The following is a 20092-nucleotide window of genomic DNA, read 5'->3' as shown; positions in this document are numbered from 1 at the left end:
AGCTGACGATTTCTCAAGAGATCCTTTTGGCATCTCTGACAGACTGCATCTGCAGTTAGCATTGTGGCAGCAGAAGTCTGTGTCATGAAAATGGGACTCAGTAATGGAAAAGATGGGTCAGAGTTGAACCGGCTGTTCCCAGAACAGGACCTCGGTCTTTTCCGCTGTTCCCCATTAGCTCATCAGACAGCTCTGGTCTGTAAGAGTTTCTCTGTGCATCTTTCATTCTCAGCTGATCCACAGCCTGTTCTGTGTGAAAGTTTAGAAGATGATATTAAGAAGACTCAAGTGGAGCCTAGTCTGTCTAGCTGGGCCTGTTCTGGGTCTGGTGGAACAGACAGAGTCCTTAAACATGCCCCTGTCTTTCTTGAAAACATGGCCGTGCCTTTTTTCTTTCATGTGGGTGAGTCATCTTAGCAGCAGTCAAAACAAGCTTGCAGCTGAGTTTTCCTTGGCTGCTAGCTGGTGTCCAGATCCTGTGCAGGACCTGCAGTCCCTTGCAGGAGCATTGAATTGCCTGCACAGAGGGCTGTGAGCAGGCTGAGCACTGAATGAGAGGCCCTGGGAAAACTGAGGGTGTAGGCACGTATCGGAGGGAGACGGGGCGTCCAGGTGGAGGAGGGATGCGGAACCCGTGTCTGCCAGCCCCGAGACCGAGTGTCTGCCAGCCCCGCGACCGACCCCCCCCCCCCCCCCCCCCCCCCCCGAGTGAGTGCTCCTCAGCCTCCCCTGCCTTACTTTCTCATCTTTGAAGCGGAGTAGCATTGGTGTGTACCAGCTGGGTCGCTCGGTCTGTTAGAACAAAATCTAGACCAGAACAAGGCCTCATCGTCTCATCATCCTCCTCATCATCCTCCTCATCATCCTCATCATCAAGAATTAAGGTTTATACTTTCAATATGGAAGCCACTGGCCACAGAATGAACTGTGCCTGGACTGAGCTGTAGTAATACAAACTCCAGGTGGAGTCCCAAAAGAAACAGAACAAAATGTATAGTTTGTAGTATTTACATGTTACAGTAACTGCATTAGCTGTAGTGGATTAAAATATTCCTAAATTCATTTCAGTTTCCTTTTAATTGTGAATGTGGAAACAGGAAGTTTTGTAATGACAGTGTGGGTTACATTATATTTCTGTTGGGCAGTGCCGAATTGTATACTTCCCCTAGAAGGCAAGGCCAGAGCAAAAAGAGCCAAATGCTAGACTTTTTTGGGAAAAAGGAACCCCTGAGACTCCTGGGCTTGGTCTCACAGCCTGAAGGATGGAAATGTGCAGGCCGAGCTGAAGGAAGCCTTTCATGGTGCATCCTGCAGTTTGGACTCCGAGCACAGGCTACTGTGCGTTATAAACTGACTTTATTAATTACTCCTGTAAATATCTTAAGAGCAATATGTAGTTGTTAAAAATACACTCTTTTTAAATGAAAACGTAACAAAATCCATACGTTTTGTAACTACTTTGTTTCTGCTTTCTTGATATTATTGTGAGCATCAGACCCATGTCTCTTAGAATCCATTCCAGATCCAGACACAATAGATGTCTGATGAATCCTTACTTTCTTATTTTTATGCTCCACATTGTATATGTTGTAGAAAATATATTCACTTTTAAAGTGGTTAATACAAAATGGCTGACAAGGAAACACGGTGCCTTCAACAGGGAAGGAGACTCCGACTGAGCTGCATCCAGATGCTTCCAGGTCTTCTTGTCTTTGCTGGGTGCCCTTGTCCCCACCGGGGGAGGGAGGCTGGGGTGGTGAACTGCAGCTGCGACAGAGTGGTTTAGGGGCAGGTGGGTTCTGGCTTTGACCTGGCTTAATTTGGCTGTGCTCTCTCTTTCTCTTGCAGTGAAATACGAGGAGCTATACTGCTTTTCCTTCAACCCCAAGCTGGATAAGGAAGAACGGGAGCAGGGCTGGTTGCTGGTCGACCTTAGTGAAGAATACAAGCGAATGGGCCTCCCTGATAATTATTGGCAACTCAGCGACGTGAACAGAGACTACAGAGTGGGTGGCGCCCTTCAGTGGAATACAAACACTTACTTCTCATGAAGTTACCATGTCAGTTAGCATGGGATTACCTTTATCTCCTCTAGATTTTGTAGCTCTTTGTACATAGAGTCTGAGGGTCCCCACATCTTTCCCGGTGCTGGTCCCTGCCCCCCTCCAGCACTGGGATTGAACCCAGGCTCTTACGCATGCTATACAAGTCATCTGCCACTGTCGTTATATCCCCAGCCCGTTCCAGCCTTCTCTTCCAACTGCACCTAGAAGTAGTCCCTCAAGACCGTCCCTACGCTCTCTTCTTGAGAGGAGAGCATTTGTACTCAGGACGGTCCAGTGGAGACTTTGTGGCCTGCAGTTGATGAGAGAGCTGGCTGGGACCTCATTCTCCCATCACATCTTTTTATAGCACAGGCAGAGGACGATTAGTGTGGAAATCACAGGGACCCCGATGGCAGTTTGGCACCAGCGTCTTGATGTGCTCACTGAATTCTGAATTGGTACAGAAGGTCACCAAGAGGCTCCCTAGAGAGATGTGAAAAAAAAATGTGCCTATACTCCCAGGAAAGATTGCCAAGTGGACCTCTTGTTCTCCCCAGTGCCGAGCTCACAAGTCAGTATTAATTCCTAGTGCTCCAGGGAGTTAGCAAGGAAAGGGAGATGGAGGCTGGGGAGTGGCGGGAGAAATGACAGTCCTTTAGGTTTATGTACTTGCGGGTGTGTATGCTGAGGCTCAAGCCCAGGCTTCTGTGCATGTTATGCACATGGCGCACCACTGAGAAAACTCCAAGCCCACTCTTCTGCCGTGTTTTCCTTCCGTCCGTGGACAGCCTCTTTTCTTGTTAAATCGTGTTTAGTGGCCATTCACAGTGACTCTGCATCAACGCTTCACATTCCTGATCCTTTGTTTTACAGGATTGTCTTGGTGTGTATTTATAGATACTGCTTTGCTTTGTGTAACTGTTACTGTTCGGGTAGCTAGGACGAATACATCCCACATCCCAGCATGTTTTCTGACCTTCAGAACTTCTGGTTTATGATTTTTTTCTTTTTTGTTTTAGATAGTCTAAGGTAGTTCTGGCTAAACTCAAACTCCTCATATAAGAATGGCCCTCTGCTCCCAGTTAGCCCTCCTGCCTCAGCATGTAACGTGCTGGGGCATAGACAGTGCTTCCATGACTGACTTATGGGGTGTTGGACATTGAACCCGGAGCTCCTTACATGCTGGGGAAACACTCTGCCATCCAAGCTGCACCCCAGCTCTAATCACTTATTTTAATCATGTTTTCTGCTTTATACATTGCTAATCTTTGTCCAAATTTGACACTGTGTAAGATCTACAGTTAACATTTTTACTGATCATGATTGCTATAGTTTGATGCTAAATCTTATCCTAAAATCAGGTAGGTTTTCACTGTTGCCCAGAGTCTCTCAGAGATACAGACTATATGAGATACAGTTGGTTCCTTATGATAATAAATCTTCTTTGTAATTATGCGTAAACTCAATACCGGTACCTTAGGTAATCTTTGTGAAGTGCCAGGTTAGTATAACTAGCCCAGATTGCCCTCTTGCTCAAGTCAACTTTCGCACCAAGTGTTTTAGCCACAAGATGAGAGACAGAAGGGAAATCCAACTGTTGTACAGGACGTCGGACGTCCTTATTCTTCAGTCATACGACTGTCCTCCAGCAAGGAGGAAAAGAAAGTGAAACACAACCAGCGAATAGTATTTTCTTGATGCCGCCTTAGAATTGCCATCACAAATGTGAGTCACGCATGGAAACTGGAGTCCTGCATTACCCAGACGGAAAGCTGTGTGTCACTTGTCATTTCTTTTCCAGAGTAACACCCAGCACAGCAAGCCTGGCTCTTTCCAGACTGCTGTGACAGAAGAGGTGAAAACCTTGGTGATTTTCTGACTTGAGAAATATGAGGGGGATATCTTAATTTACTGCCAGCTTAGAAATAGACTGTCTCGCATAGTAAGTTCTGACTCGTCATCCACTGAGGACCCTTCATTGAGATGAAGTGGATTAAGATCTACTTCCCGTGACTCTGAATTTAAGACTGAGAAAAATATGTATTTTCTCCTCTTTGAGTTATTTTACACTTTGCACAAGTCCTTTCAAGGGGGTGGAGTGAGAAGAACTTGGGAGTCATACAGAAGATGTCAGCTGAGTCTGAGTGACCTGCAGCGGGTTCGTCACGATCACCTCTGTTGTCAGTGAGGTACCTGTGACACTTGCTGACGGCAGCCTAAGCCTGTAAGCTCGGACTTCATTTTATATGCAACCCTGGAGGAATTACCTCTATTTAGATGAAGTGATTTGGTGTGTATCACAAGGCTAAATTTTAGTTGGGCTAAGGATGTACCTCTGTGGTAGAGCACTTGCTAGTACGCAGAGGCCCTGGACATTGGGAAAAAGTTGCTTGGTCTTTTAAGTAATATAAGTTAAAATATCTAAACCTCATATTTAGTTAGACTTGTTTTTAATTTAGTCATATTTTTAAAATTGAACTTAATTAAAACTTCAGTTCCTTATAGCTAAATCTTAACATGTTATAGGATATTTTATTAATTACTTTGCATTGCTCATAACTTCATTTGTCATAAATTCTTTGAAGTAAGTTCTAGGATCCAACTATTTAAAAGGTATTTATTTCTGTGTCAATGTTTCTCAGTTCCCAACAACAAGTTACCCCAGGTCTGACTCAGGCCTTTTGAATATCATCTTGGATGGATACCAACTGTGTAAGTAACTGCATTTACTGGAAGGTTATAGCCAGGTCAGCAGAGAGCAGTTCTGAGAATGTGGCCATCTCCGTTACTCATTTCGCCTCAGGTCTAACAGTAAGAAAGTAAGGTCTTGGTAACTGTGTACTGAATGAGTGTAGGAATTACAGAAAAAGATTCCCAAGGGCAAGACATGTGAGCTTTTAGGGCAGGATAATTTATTTGATGAAGACAAAAAAATTTTTTTAAATTTATAAAAAAATAGCCAAAATTCCATTCACTAACAAAGCCAAATCAGAAGTTAAAAGCAACAGAAAAGCATTTCTTACTCTTGTGAACTTTTCCCATTCTCTCTAAATTGTCCCCTTTGATTTTTAAAACCAGACAGAAATCTCAGGCCGGTCCGAGGAATTGTAAAACGTGGTAGCGTAAGTTCTGTTGTGTGGCACATTCTTCATTACCAGAGTTTGATTACAACTCTGGGAACTAGTTGTAAAGTGACAGCAGCGAGGTTTGGCATCGTCCTCGTGTCTTAGTGTGCAGGCCAGTAGTGTTCAGCGTGCTGCACTTGCTGTGCAGCTGACCTCCAGAACCCACCTTGGAAGCTGTGCCCATTAAACAGGAATTCTCTCTCCCCAGTGCTCTGCCCGGTGGTGTTCAGCAGGCTGCTTCCTGTTTCTGTGGATTAGACTCACTCTTAGATGCTGCATATAAATGGAATCATGCAGTGTTACCCTTTCTGTGGCTTTTACTGCAGAATTTAGTTCGATTTTTAGGGCGGCTAATATTCCTATGTAAATAGAAAACATTCTGTTCCTTTGTAGGCTGATGGACTTGGGACTGTATTTTCCTCCCCTATCAGGAACAGTGCCACCTCTGGTGAGGATGCGTGAATACCTCTTTGCAAGTCTGCTTCCTCTCATGGTGACTGACCCAGAGTGAGGTTTCTGGAGCATGTAATAATTGTATTTTAAAAGTTGTGACGGAATTCTGTACTGTTTCTCACCGTGCTTGTGTTGCTTCGGCGTCTCGCCAGCGTACACAGGACGGGGTTCTGGTTTCTCCGTGTCTTTGCCCACGCTTGTTTTTGCCTTTGCTTTAAAGTGCCCAGCCTAACAGTTGTGGGCCATTCCTTCATGGAGTTGATTTCATTTCGCTGTCAGCTTAGTGGTGTCGAACTTCTTTTCATGTGTGCTGACTTAACTCTGAGTGTCTTTGGAGATTTTCAAGTCTTTTGCCTGTTTTCAGTTAAGCCATTTGCTTTTGTTTGACATGAAGTTCCTATGTATTTTGAGTAGTAAACTCATAGGGAACATGTGATTTGGAAATATATTCTTTTTTAGTTAGCTTTGTATTCTTTTGGTTGCTCCGTGGGTGCATAAAAGTTATTATTCAATGTAGTCTCTTCTTTTTTTCTCAGTGCTGCTGACATTAACATAAGAAATCAAAGCCAGATTTAATAGAAAGCTTTTCCTCTTATACTTCTGTGGGAGTTTTGCATCCTACGTTACACCTTTAATCCATACTGAGTTAATTTTTATATAAGGTCTAAGGGCTCACCTTTTTCCTCTGGGTTCTGGGTGTGAATTTTCTGTTTTCCAATCACTAGATAAGACGACACCAAGCTTGTCCAGGAATAGTTCTGGTACCGTACTTGGTACTTGGGATCACTCAGCTGCGCATACGGCTCTTATCTGTGGTCCCCCCCAACATCGATCTGTTTGTCTCAATGCCAGGGTCATATTTGTTGGTTGCATGAGGCTCTGTAACCTGCCTTGAAATCCAAGCATGAATCCCCAACTATTCGTTAGAAAAAATTATTTTGAGTGTATGGAGTCTCTTGAGGATTCATACTAGTTTTCAGATAAATTTTTGTACTCCTGAATAAGCGGTCATTGAGTCTTTGATAGGCTTTGCCTAGGGTCTGTAGGTTGCTTTGGACAGGGCACAGTTGGGTCTTCTACTATAGGAATTCAAGCATCATTCCATTTGTGTCTTCCTGAGAGTATTGGTATGTTCAGGGTAGGATTTAGTTTTCACTCAGGAGCATTGCCTACTTTGAAGGGAGGATACATTTCATTCAGTTCTGTCTGTGTAAAGCTGTTTATTAGAAGTCAAGTTAATTGCACTTCAGGCCTGAGGATGTGATCCCCGTCATCATCATCATCATCGTCAACAGCATTAATGGATTTAACAGGTGCTTCGGCTTCTTAGAAATCCTCGTGGAAGATGTTCAGAGTGTCATATACTTTAATCTTAGCTGATGCGCAGTGCTTAGTGCTGTAAAGAAGCAGGATTCCTTTAAAAGAATTGTATTCAAGACAGGAGGTTGTGCCAGCCAGCTTGCAACCTGGACATTAGTGACTGGGCCCAGGCAGGGCAGCTTTGGCCTTCGCACTGGATGAGCCGTGAAGGGCACATTGTCCTCTGGAGAGTGATAACTGGTGTTGTAGAGGCAGTGATGTCCTTCATTGTAGTAGGTGAGGAGGATTGTGTGCAGGGACGACAGGATAGCCTGAGGTAGGCTGTGAGCATGCCGGTGCCAGTGCACTTGGTCTTCTCCTGTCCTAGCCTGATTTCAGCCAGGGCCTACTTATGGTGTGGCCTGAGGCTCGCTGGACATTTTCTGGCTTTGGGAGACCCTCAGAGGGTGTGTCAGAGCTGCGGAGTCCTTTACTTTCCTCTTGATTTTCAGAAGCTTATGTGCAGTATTTTGAATAATCTTCCCCTGTACAGAGTATTTCACTTAGCAATAAAACTTTTCAGTTGCTTCGTGTTGCTGTTACAAGGAAGAGTGTATGTGATTCTCAGCTTGCTGAAAACCTCCTTTCTTCCTGTTAAAACTGGTTATTTTCAGTACTTGGCAGTCTGTACTGTGACCACGTGTCTTTGATCCTTGGGCCAGCAGGAGTGGTGTGGGTGTGGGTGTGGGTGTTAATGTTCTAGTAGCTTGCTTGCTTAATTGAGATAGAGTCAGATACCAGGCTGCAATCACAGGGAAGTGCAGTCTTCTGGGGCCTCATCCTGTTGTCTGGGTCCATGTGATTTGGGCTCTATGCTCTTGGTGAGCAGGATTTCCTTTCAGGTACCCAAGTCCACATGAGACTGAGGTTATGCTCCTGACCTGTGGCCATTCCTTTTATGGCCTTGTAATGGCTTGCTCCATGATTTTTAGCAGTCTGGTTAAGTCCGTCATTGGAAGCTGGCAGGGAGGGAGGCATCCTGACAGAGCTGTTTGTAGCTCGAGGCTTGTGGGCTTTTACTCCCTCAGTGTGGTAAGGGTGGGTGGAGACGGCCAGAGATAAAATATTGTCCCTGTTGCCACACCCGTGTGGATTTTGTTGCTATGACTCCGAAGATGCTTGACTTCCAGGAAATAAACAGTAGTTTAATGAAACCCAGGGAACTGCTATCTGATAGATTGACTCTGATGGGAAAGCCAGCCACAGTTGCCAGTGCCAGGTGCTGGCATTTCTTTTGGCTTTGGTATGGTAGTTTCTAAAGTGCTCTGTCATGGGTGTTGTCTGATTCTTTTTCTGCTTCTTACCCACTTTGTAAAATACCATTACTAAACTCTCAAGTTTTGGAGACTAGAAAAGCAAAGCACCCTGTGTAGTTTGACTTCCTCAAGGTTGCAGAGCCGCAGACTCCGCCATGTGCTAAGCAGCTGACTTCTGGTTCTCATGTCTAAGATCCTCTCAAGGTACCAGGCCCCGCTGCAGCAGTTCCTTCCAGAAGGGGCAAATCTTTTCTTACACTTACAAGATCGTCGAACTTGAGTCACAGTTAAAGCTAGTACATTGTGTGGCAGTGGGAGGCACACCATACAATCGTATCTGGAAATCTTCCTGGGAGAGGACCCAGGAGGACACTTCTCAGGAACGTGGGACCAGGCAGGCTGGGGAAGCATGGAGGACACTTGAGAAGACCGGGGGCAGGGGTGCTCAGAGAAGCCCAAGGAAGTACAAGTGTGCCAGGCATGCAGAAGTAACCCGAGGATGTAACTACCGTGATTACATTTTAGGAGATTGTCCCCACACAGGCTGCCAGTCAGATACAGGCATCGAATGTGTCTTTGGCTGTTAGGATGCAGAATTAGTTTGTCCTTTTCAAGTGAAATGAAGACTTAGTTGTTACTGTCCTCCTCACAGAAAGAAAAGGGATAGCACACAGTCACAGGACGTTGGTGGTCATCTTGTTTTTCCTTCAGAATTACATCACAGTATGTCACAGCAGTGCTTGTTTCTCTTGAGTGGCTTCAGGTTTCCTTGAAACAGCCTCCCGCCGTAACTTGATTAGGGAAGCTAAGATCTGCAACCTTTAAGTATGTTGAAATGGGATTTCTGGTGGGAAATCGCACGCAATGTAATGTGATGCCTCAACATGCCTTTGTCATTTTCTGGTGACAGGTTTGTGACTCTTACCCTACGGAACTGTATGTCCCCAGATCGGCCACAGCACACATCATCGTGGGCAGCTCCAAGTTCCGGAGCAGACGGCGATTTCCTGCCCTGTCCTACTACTGTAAAGAAAGCCATGTATGTCTCAAGGCAGGCCTTTGTTTCATGCTTTGCTTTTAGGTCTTAGCCTAAATGGGGATTTTTCTAGTACCACCCCTTGTGTCTGTCTGTCTGTCTGTCTGTGTCTCTTTCATTTTTCCTGTGTGTATTTATTTAAATTCCTAGTGGCACATGCATACCCTGTGAATGGTGCAAGGCAACCTGGTTCCATGCAGAAACGTACTTATCATCCATGTATAAACCAACGGTAGACTCAGACAGTGTCTGCGTGTGATCAGCTTCCTGGATGAAGCTGTTCCTGCTCCGTGGAGGTGCCTAGCTTGGACCCTGAGACCCTAAAGGTGGTTCTAGTAGCAGCCATCACGTCCCTTCCCCTGGCAGTGGGAGGAGGGATAGCGTGCTCCCACATTTTACAGGAAAATTCCTAGAAGCAAGGGCAACATTTCTGCTCACATCCCAGTCCCCAGAACTATGAGGAGCAGGCATGAACATGCAGTCTTGTGGGTAGCCATGCAAGTAACCAAAATTTAAAGCTTAATTTCCAAGGAAGATAGGAAAACAAATTTGGAGGAATAACAGTGGTCTTTGCCATCTTCTATAAAAATTATTTGGCTCAAGCCAGGCAAAAATGTTTGATTTTCATGGTTAATATAGTTTTATATCCAAAATCAAGCGATGTTCTGTATGTGTCATGTGCATACATGTGTGTGATTGTGTGTGAGTGAATGTAGTTTACCTACAGTCAAAGTGGAGCAGCAGCTGTCAGATGATACAGGAGGCATCTACAAACATTTGAGCAAGGTAGCTTCCCCACCAGGCAGCATACAGCCTTCCGCAAAAGAAAACACCCGGTTGGTGGCCAGTGAGCTCTGTTCTTTGAAAGGATGTATTTTCATTCACTGTTCTCTATTCTTCACCATGAGATGGGGTCTGGAGAAAGCTGACTTTTGCCTATATTATTTAACTCCAAATATGTTTTAGGCAAGGATGCTGGGACTCCTCTTTTTTAAAAATAAAATTAGTAAGGTTATGAGATTCCATGCTGTTATACTTTAAATTGGGGTACCAGTAACATTGGAATTTTATATTATAGTGATGAAGTGCAGAGGATTATCCTCCTTTCAACAGTAGGATGGGGAGGGTGGTATTTAAACAGTGAGCCCAGGTTCTATGCTATGTCCTTTTCAGAGGAAAATGGACCTTTCTTGGTTGGTGTGAATATAAGGGCAAAGGTGTAGTACTTCAGACAGTTTCCACTCTTCAGGAGATAGGCTTCGGAGGTGGGCCTCGCTCTGATGACTTCATGATGAGTTTCAGATCTGACGGTGAACTTATCCCCCAACTAAATATATATGGGATTCAGGGGTCCTCTGCACCGAGGTTTTAGCTGTTCTTGCAAAGGTATCACAAAGGCATGTTCTAAGCATCACTTCATCTGTTGTCACTCTGGAGACCCCGGTATGACACTTGAGCTCCCATTTTCACATCTCTGTACAGTCTGGTTGCAGGTGGAATAGTAGTCATTTTTTGTTTTATAACAATGTTTGGATAGCAATATCATGTTTAAATGCCTAAGTGCTTCTGGGCGGGGCTTGTCCTTAAGGAAGCACCACTTCCTTAAGGAAGTGTGGGTTTGTGTGGCTAAGCAGGAGTTGGGTGAGGGGCCGTTGGTTTCCCATGCTCTCACTGCTCATAAAACCCTTCTGTAGGATAACAGGAGGGAGGGAGCCACGCTGAGGTTCTACTGAGAGCGGTGAAAGGGTGCTCTGGGAGGCAGGCCTTGATGTGTCCTGCCGGAGGTCATCCCATTCCTGCAGGAGGTTTGCTGGTGGGGAACTGAGGCCCCATTTGTAAGGAACACTTATGATTGGTGAGAGCTTGCATCAAATTTACACAAAATCAAGGGCCTCTTGGTTTTACCAGGTATCAAGGAGCCCCATAATATTATTACTTTTTTTTAGCCATTTTCTATATGGGGGCCTTGCGGAGATGTTCTGTCCCTTCCTCCAAATAACTCCCTCTGGTATCCAACTACTTTATAGGTCGTGGTTAGAGACTCACTTATGAACAGCATTCTGGGTATGGTTTTTACTGAGAGTCACTTCATTCTTTGTTCTCTGTTATTATGTTAGCATTTTTAAAAGTCTCTTTAAATTGTGTACAACATGGTCTCCTACTTTCTCAGCATAAATTTCCAGCCAGGTGGGGGTGGGGGCGGAGGTGGGGGCGGGGCTGGACTCATAAATGATGTCTATTAAGACACATTTTCTTGAACAACACGGGCTTTCCTGCTTTCTGCCTATGCCTGCCTGCCTCAGATGCCTCTCTGCTTCCCATCTCCCTGTTACTGCCCTGTTGAACTGTGACCCCGGCCGGAGGTCCCAGGTCCCTTGAACCGCAGCAGCGATTGTCTGTCTGCTGCTGAGCCGTCCTGGATTCCTCTTAGTTGTAGACTCCCCACTCCAAAAGAGAGGAACTGAGTGTGGTAGAGCATTGCCTCAGGAGACAGAGGCAGTCAGATCACTGTGACTTCCAGGTCCATCAGGTTTATAAAGAAGTTCTAGGCCAGTCAAGGGTACATAGTAAGACACGTCCAAAATTAAAAATAAATAAATAAATAAGAGAAAATCTAAACAAGCAAGCAAGACTGTCCCACCTTCTCCAATGACAGCATTGATGTGTGTGTGTGTGTATTTGTTTTATTTTTCCTAGAGAAAACATGCTAAGGCCAAGGTTCTGGATTGGTGCTCAAGTTTGCTTATTGTTGTTATAAAACAAGCAGCAACATACCCTGAACAAAATCAGCCTGGGGGAGGAAGAGTGCATGGCTTACAGGTTCCAGTCCATCATTTGGAGGAGCTAAGTCAAGAACTCCAGGGGGGTAACCTGGAGTCAAGAACTGAGACACAGCCACAGAGGAGAGCTGTCCAGGGATGGCACCACACGCAGTGGTCTGCGTTCTCCTACATTAACTGTCAATCAAAAAAATGCCTCATTGACCTGCCCACAGGACAGTCTCAGGAGGAGGTTCTCAGTTGAGATTCTCTCTTCTCAGCCGTGTCTAGGTCTCTGTCATGTTGACAGAAGCTAACTGGCAGGCTTGCACAGGTAGGAAAGCTGAGTTTGAAGGCGGAGGGGTGATTCCCTGCTGGTATACAAGACCCCGAGCTAGAGGTGGCGAGGCCGCACTGCACGTCAGGGCGCTTGAGAGCGTCCAGGGCCTCCCTGATCCTGTCACGCAGTAGGTCATACTAGTGGTGTGAGCTTTACAAGTTGTGTGGCATGTGAATTAGAAGTCAGCAGTGCCATTTAAAAAAGAACAGGGGGCTAAAATCACAGCACAGGAAAGAGAAAGCGGGCTGATAGCTCAGGCCGACTTAGAAGCAAAGCAGTGACATCCACACTTAAGGCCCGGTGCAGACTCGTTTAGTCAGCATGCATCTTATCAAGAGATTTATATACTTGCCATGATGGGTTATTTAGGGAAGGGTGACAAAACGTCGATTCAGAGTCAGTCCTTTTAGTTGCATACTTTAGATCCGTGGTTGTTTAAAACCATAGCTGATTAAACCCACTGGTGTCGGACCTGGTGACTGGAAAGAGAAACGGAAAGATGGCTGTATGGTGTTGGAAATGTAGGTCAGGGAAATGGTGGGGCTCGCTGAGATGGGGTCTGAAGAGGCCCCTTGTTTCTAAACATACCTCCTGAGCAAACCTAGCAGTAGCCTGGGCTTTTATTACTGGGAAAATGTCACCATTAGATTTCATTTTGGGGATTCATGATTCTTTTAAATAGACTAGTATTTTTTTTTAAAGACAATAAGCTTTAAATTTTTTTCCCTAGTCTTGCCACTAATGTAAGTTTCAGGAAAGTGATTATTCTGCCTTCAGCAGTGCAAAGAAACAATATTACTGAGAAAGGAAAGCAGGTTGCTTAAATAGTTTTAAATTCATGGTACGGATCCTACTTGAACATCTTTACACATTCCTAATGCCTTACACAGGAAGCTTACCCAGGTAGCAGGCTCTTCAAGTTGGAGTAAAAATAAACACATCTTGATTTACATAAGATGCAGTCCCATTTTCGGATGATGGTGTGGGTGCAGGCTAACGTAAGGCGCCCCAGAAAGGCTGGGGATGCTGCTGGAGCATCTCTGACAGGTGTGTGTGTGTGTGTGTGTGTGTGGCTTCTCCCCGCAGGCCTCCATCTGCAGGAGCAGCCAGCCCCTGTCCGGCTTCAGTGCTCGGTGCCTGGAGGATGAGCAGATGCTACAGGCCATCCGGAAAGCCAATCCCGGAAGTGACTTCATTTACGTCGTGGACACAAGGCCTAAAGTAAGCAGCAGTGTTTTCCTATGTGTGTCTGCAGCCCTGAGCCCCGAGGCTGGGAAGAACCAAAGCTTAACTGGCAGCGACCCTTGGCCTAATCTGTAAAGGGTTGTGCTTGGTGTGTCAGACCTTGGGGGTGTGCTTGGTGTGTCAGACTTTGGTGGTGCACTTGGTGTGTCAGACCATGGGGGTGCGCTTAGCGTGTCAGACCATGGGGTACCAAGGGCTGCTCTCTGCTGCACCTCGGCTCCTGAAGGGGCTGAAGTGCTGGGTAACATTTTATTTCCAGTTTTTAACATTGTGCTGGTCACACAGTAAATGGTTTACTGTTTCGTTTTATAAGTAGTTTGGCATGTGGATTAAATGTCAGCAGTGCTATTCAAAACAGTATACAAGGCAATAAAAATATGACAAAGAAAAAATAGCTTAGTTGATCAAGTCAGTTTAAAATTAAAAGCCATTAACAGTAGGTGCTTAGTGGCATAGTCAGTCATAGGTAATTACAGACATAGTCTTCACATCATACATAATGGGTCCCTGACTTGCTAGTAAGCTTTCACGGCATAACATAGATCAAATCTGTGATTCAGGGGTGAAGGACTGTGGGAAGGTCTGCTTGACCTTCAAAGACCTGACTGTCTTTAACTTTTGCTGTTGTCTTTCAGTTTCTGCCTCTGTCTGAATCAGGCTTGAACCCCTTTCTTCCAACTATGACTACCCTCCTCCCTCCTTCCTCCTCCCTCCTCCCTCCTCCCTCCGTTATTTGTGTACAGTAGAGCTGTTCTGTATTTTCTGATAGTTATGTGCTTCTTAGGAGATATTGTGCAGACAAACTCAGGATGGGAGGCCACAGGGCTTTCCTGAGTGGAGACTGGAAATCCTTTCCCTACCCTACTTTCCAGCTTTAAACAGGGATAAACAGACTGACCTCTTAAGAGCGGTGATCCAAGCTAGTCCCTGTAGTGTAAGTCCTCATTAGAGGGTGGCAGCTGCAGGGCCAGGCCGCATCCGCATTTAAAGCCACTCACTCAATGCTAAGGGCTCCGGTTGAAGGGCATAGTTAGTGCTCATTGTTCACTCTTAAGTGATAAGAACTTGACGCTGATCCAGTAAATAAAGTTGGGTACTCTCTCTTAGGTGCAACTGTGTGGTTTGTAAAGACTGCTTCAAGCTTTGTGTACCCCTCTCCTCTTTTCCTCTCTTCTCTCACATACTGTCTCTACCCTCCCTCCCTCCCTCCCTCCTTCCCTCCCTCCCCCTCCTTCCCTTCCTTTCTTCTTTTTCATGGCCATGGTGTTTGATCCCGCCCCTCAAGTGTGTTAGTCTTTCTAGGTCACCAGGAAACTACGTGGACGTTTGCCATAGAAGGATTGCATGGCGACATGCAAGTGGTCCTCAGTCCTTGCCTGCTGCATCCAGATTTATTTCCTAGTATAACAAAAAAGACACAGGCTTAGGAGGCAGCTCCTAAGGGATCAAAGGATCCCTGGTCTTCGAGCAGGGTTAAGTGCACACAGGAGCCTCCCAAGCCACCCACGCAGATGAAAGGCTTCTGAACTGTGCACTGATGGAACAGTGATGGGCTGCAGAGGCAGAAATAGCTTCAAGAACGTCCTGCCAAAAACTTCCTTAGGCACAGCTCTTGCTAGAGACTGGCACATTAACATGAAACTGGCAAACTATTTGTGGAGGTCTAAAACTAGGAGTGCGTCACCGCACTTGAACCTTTTTTTGTCAGGTAGTCTGGGATTCTGTTGATCTTGCATTCTCAGCGCATTCACACTTCACCCTTGTAAGACTCTTGCAGATTAGGAGACTTCTTGTCTTTTCCTGGATTACGGATTTAGCTTTAAAGAGGTTAGGTAATTCACTGTGATCACCCAGCCACTTAACTACAAGCTTATTTGACATCAAAGCCAGTGTTTTTTCTGTTTACCAAAACACCTCTAGGGGAACCTCATTTCCAGGCCCTAGAGGGTTTTCACCTCAGTCCATCGTACACCCAGTGGAACTGGAGGCGTGGCTGAAGAGCCTGCTTCAGGCCCAGCCAAGGTCATGTCAAGGCCAGAGAAGGAGAGGCTCTAAACTGTGATCTGTGTACCCACCAGTGATGGAAAAAGTGGGAGTCCCGAAGGCAGGGGCGAGGTTGAGACTGTCACCTGCTTCAGAAGTGATTGGCCCTGTGTCATGCCTCAGCTCCAAGGACTGCTCTGTGGTTGTGGCCTTAGTGTCACAATGCCAGTGGTTGTTTCATTGTATAACAGGAAGTCATAGGGTATTTCTCTCTTTCTCTGATAATGAGGTAATGTCTGTTCACTGGGTTCCAAGAAGGTGACATCTTCAAGATACAGCTATGAAGATTAGGGTGGGAACCTGGGATCTTATTTCCTGGTCATATATGTATAAAGTTTGCAGGTGGCCATCAGCAGAGGAAGGAGAATGGGAGAGAGAGACATTTGTGTTTTGTGGCAGGTGAGGGGACAGTCTTCGGTCCTATTTTTTGTCAGTGCAAGGATGGAGAAATATCCTTTGGCTTAGTTTGGACCTTAACAAACTAACTGCATTCCTTCCATGTGGTCCCTTCTACCACACTTGATCTTAGCCAAAAGGCCGAGAAGCGATGTGGTCCCTTCCACACCACAGGCGAGCCTCTTAGAAACCTCAGGAGGGGAGAGTCCTCACCAGTCCACGTAGCCTGTACACAGGGAAAGAGACCATTTTGTATCATATATGGGTTGAGATTTTAAATTAGCCTGGATCAAGATTTCATACTTGAATATAACTCCAGTACTCTTAAATATGCAAAAGAGGTCTCTAGATGGTGAAGGGGAGATTTTGACAGGCTCATTTGTAGCCTGTAGGCAATAAAATAATCTAGTATTTATAAGAGTGCCACAGTAAGTTAATAAGTAGGTCATATCAAAATGAGGAGTGGAAAGGGCTGGCTACTCTTTTCACACCTATGCTAGGCTCTGGCCCAGTTCTCCTACAGGCAGCTTTGCTGTGTCTGTTTGTCTGTCTGCCTCAGTCTGGAGTACCTTTTTGAATGTTAATTATTTCTAAAACTGTGTTTCTGCTTTGAAAATTCAGCTTTTGCCACATAAAAAAATAAGAGGAGCTCCTGAAAAGGTCATTTGTATGATAGATTAAATATCGCCCCCTTCTGCTCGTTATGTGAATTACATGTTGACTTTTAAAAGGTTTTCTCCTGTTTGCTTTTAAGGAAAATTGCCTGTCAGTTCTCCCATTATAACTTCTGAATTATTTAAAGTGTGAGCACATGTTCTATACATAGTGATGTAGCAGTCAGAGTATTTGCTTGTTATATGGTATACATGTTTAGAAGAGTTGGGGGTGGATGCGAAGGCTGGACCTTGACTTTAGGTGCAGAGTAAGTGTGTTGTTCATGTAAGGTAAGGCTTGTTGGATCTGTCGATTTGTTGCATTTTATGAAGTTCATTACAGAGATTTAGCTGCAACTGCCCTGAAAACAATTATATAAAGCAGTGACTTTAAAAGTACACAGTCCCATGGGAGCAACATCTATGTATAATTTCTGGAAGAAAAAAAGCCCCTTGAAATATTAGAACATACAACATTCTTAAGATATATCATTAAAGTTTTTTGGGCTATGACTAAAGACTTTGTTCTTCGGACTGTGACTTGCTTGTGTAGAACAGGGTCAGTGTCCTGAAGAGCTGACGTCCCCGCAGATGTCAGGTTGTTGAGCTGAGGCGCAGGAGTGGGGACTCCGGAGGCAGGGGCTCGCTCTCAGCTCCGGTATTGTGTTTTCTTCCTGGCTGTCTCAGTCTCATCATCTGTGGTCCTGAGTTAACCTGTGCTTCTTGTACCTGCAAGGCTGCAGAGTGTCTGAAGTAATGTCCAGGGTACTCCCCCACAGCTCGCCACTCCCTCTTTCCTTTTGAAGTTGTTACCAAATTGGTGTAGTCTGCGGTAACTTTAATTCTTCTCAATGAATGTAATAAATACATCAGTAACTATTAACGGTGGCGGTGGGCATGAACTTTTTTTAGCTTACACATATGTACATGTAGATAAGTGGTATGTGAGAGAGAAATGGGGGCGATAGATCAGGGTCTGTGTCTTTGGTGCCTGGTTGTATTCCACAGCATGGTTATGTCATTGTTTATGCAGTTACCACTCTGATGAGATATTCATGGGTTTGCAGCTTTCATATTTACAAAAATATTTGTCTTGAGCTATATATGCTAAGACCTTTATTTTTATGAGGTTTTCAGAACTAGAAGGTCTGGGCCAAAGTATTTTAATTTAGCTTACCTTTGTAAACTTAACTACTTGAAGGACTACTTGTACTACATACTTAAAGGCAGATCCGTCTCCCTAGCCCCCATTTGGCTAGTCCCTAGCTTTTGTGGCCCCAGGAAGATAGTGGTTACTAAATACTGTTCTCCATAAATGGTAACCTGCTTAGCATACTGCAAGATAGGAGCATTCCCCGTGAGAAATCTTTTCCAGCCTGGGCATGACTTGTTTGTTTGATTGTGCTGTGCAGGGTTAGAGCAGTCTCGGCTTAATCAGTTTCTTCAGCATTCATTAGCATTGAAACCAGTTTACACTGACATCCCAAGGCCTTATCCATGGTTAAGGAAGTGACAGAGGCTCCCCCAGCAGACATCTGGATGTGTCTGGCTGGGAAGGAGCACCCTGTATCCTGACTGTCAGCATTCTCTCTCTCTTCAGGGGTCCTATTGAAGGTTCACTTGGGCAGATGAGAAGGACCGTTTCTACCTGACATTTCTTACTCAATGACTCCTACTTGTTTCTCTGTGTTACAGTTCTGGCAGATGATCTAACTCACAGAGACTTATTGATAGCTGTCTCTGTGGAATCTCCCGCCAGTCAGCAAGTTTTAATGTGTAGTGTTAAACTGGCTCTGCCAGGTATCCACATCAAGTCAACATCACCATCGAACTGGCAGAGCCATCTCCAGAACTCAGGGAATGCTTTCCACTAAGGAAGTGTTATACAGGCCAGCACGAGGGCTCGAGACCCTAAGCTCGACCTTCATGCTTGCACCAAGAGCTCAGTCCAGCAGTTCAGGGGTATGGTGGGTCAAGCTATCATACGTGTCTACGTGTCTTTGCAATGTTTTCCTGAGTGGTTGTTCTGTGTCCTGAATGTAATTGATGACTTTTGTTTTGCTGACCACTGCAGCTTAATGCAATGGCAAATCGTGCTGCAGGGAAAGGCTATGAGAACGAAGACAATTATTCCAATATCAAGTTTCAGTTTATCGGGATAGAGAACATCCATGTCATGAGGAACAGTCTTCAGAAAATGCTGGAAGGTAAACCGCTCTGTTATGCACAGCTTTAAAAGAATAGTTAAGTATTTTGATGCGAAAATGGAATAAGATAGTCTTTTGCTTTAATTTTTTTCCAATGATACTGTTAAACAAGTGTGGTAACTGGAAAGTGTGTTGCAGATGGGAAAATAATCATGTTGCAGCGCTCTCTGAGCATGCTCACAGCCTCCTGTGTCGTCCTAGTGTAATCGACTGCTTTAACCTTTGGCAGTGAGCACCAGGCCTCTACACTGGCCACTGGCACTTTTAATATCCTAGGTAAAAGCACGGAGAGAAGAAGCCTCCCTCCCTCCCTCCCTCCCTCCCTCCCTCCCTCCTTCCCTTCCTTCCTTCCTTAGCTTTCTTTTATTGAAAGACATCTGGAAAGAAAGCAATCCTTCCTTTGAAGCAATAATTCAGTGTTCCTATGTGGAAATCAGGTTCCACATAGGAAACTGCCCCTACATTGCTGACTGACTGATAGATACAAAGATGATAGATAGATAGATAATAGGTAAAATAAATAGATGATAGACAGATGATAGATAGATACATATATACATACATAATATATAGATCCATAGATCCATAGATAGATAGATAGATAGATAGATAGATAGGTAAAGTGTGGTCTAGATTCTCATGTTTAAATACTAGGAACTGCTGAGATAGATAGATAGATAGATGGATGGATGGATGGATGGAGAGAGAGAGAGAGAGAGAGAACCGCCGGAGCACACATGCACTGTGAGGACACATAAGGACTTACAGATTCACGTGGAGAGGAGAGGACGGCTCATATGTTATGGAGAAATTACTTTTGTGTGTGTGCATTCATTAGCAGAAAGTACACTTTGCATGCAAAACTTGCTTCGTTACTGCTTACCTGACCCTGAAGTCCCATGAGGGCTCCTGCTGCCTCTGAAGGCCACTGTGGAAGAGGAAGCTGCTGAGGCCACCGAGCACTCCGCCCTGCCTGTGAACACTAGAATGCCCTGGAGCTGAATGTGCAGGGGTGGGGCAGGGCGGGGCGGAATCTAGGGCAGGTGGTTGTCTCTCTAGCATCTGAGGCACCTGGGATGGAGCCGGACAAGGAAGGAGCTGAACTGCTTCGGGGGATGCATCTCTGCCCTCAGTCACTTAACAGTGCTCTGTTCTGTCAGGGTAGCACTGTGGCA

At 45.2% G+C, this 20092-nt stretch overlaps 1 protein-coding gene across 2 annotated transcripts in view; it reads left to right on the top strand.

Annotated features, from left to right (window-relative positions):
- Positions 1-20092, top strand: part of Mtmr7 (myotubularin related protein 7) — a 75122-nt gene that overhangs the window by 29985 nt on the left and 25045 nt on the right. For both annotated transcript variants that reach the window (XM_052162802.1, XM_052162803.1), the window contains exons 4-7: positions 1849-2006; positions 9149-9277; positions 13460-13594; positions 18785-18917. In XM_052162802.1, coding sequence (XP_052018762.1) covers positions 1849-2006; positions 9149-9277; positions 13460-13594; positions 18785-18917 — 555 coding nt within the window. The remainder of the gene's footprint in view (positions 1-1848; positions 2007-9148; positions 9278-13459; positions 13595-18784; positions 18918-20092) is intronic.

The sequence above is a fragment of the Apodemus sylvaticus genome, chromosome 18, assembly GCF_947179515.1.
Source record: "Apodemus sylvaticus chromosome 18, mApoSyl1.1, whole genome shotgun sequence".
Classification (NCBI taxonomy): Eukaryota; Metazoa; Chordata; class Mammalia; order Rodentia; family Muridae; genus Apodemus; species Apodemus sylvaticus.
Note: the sequence above shows the minus strand (reverse complement) of the source record. Positions and strands in the feature narration are given on the sequence as shown.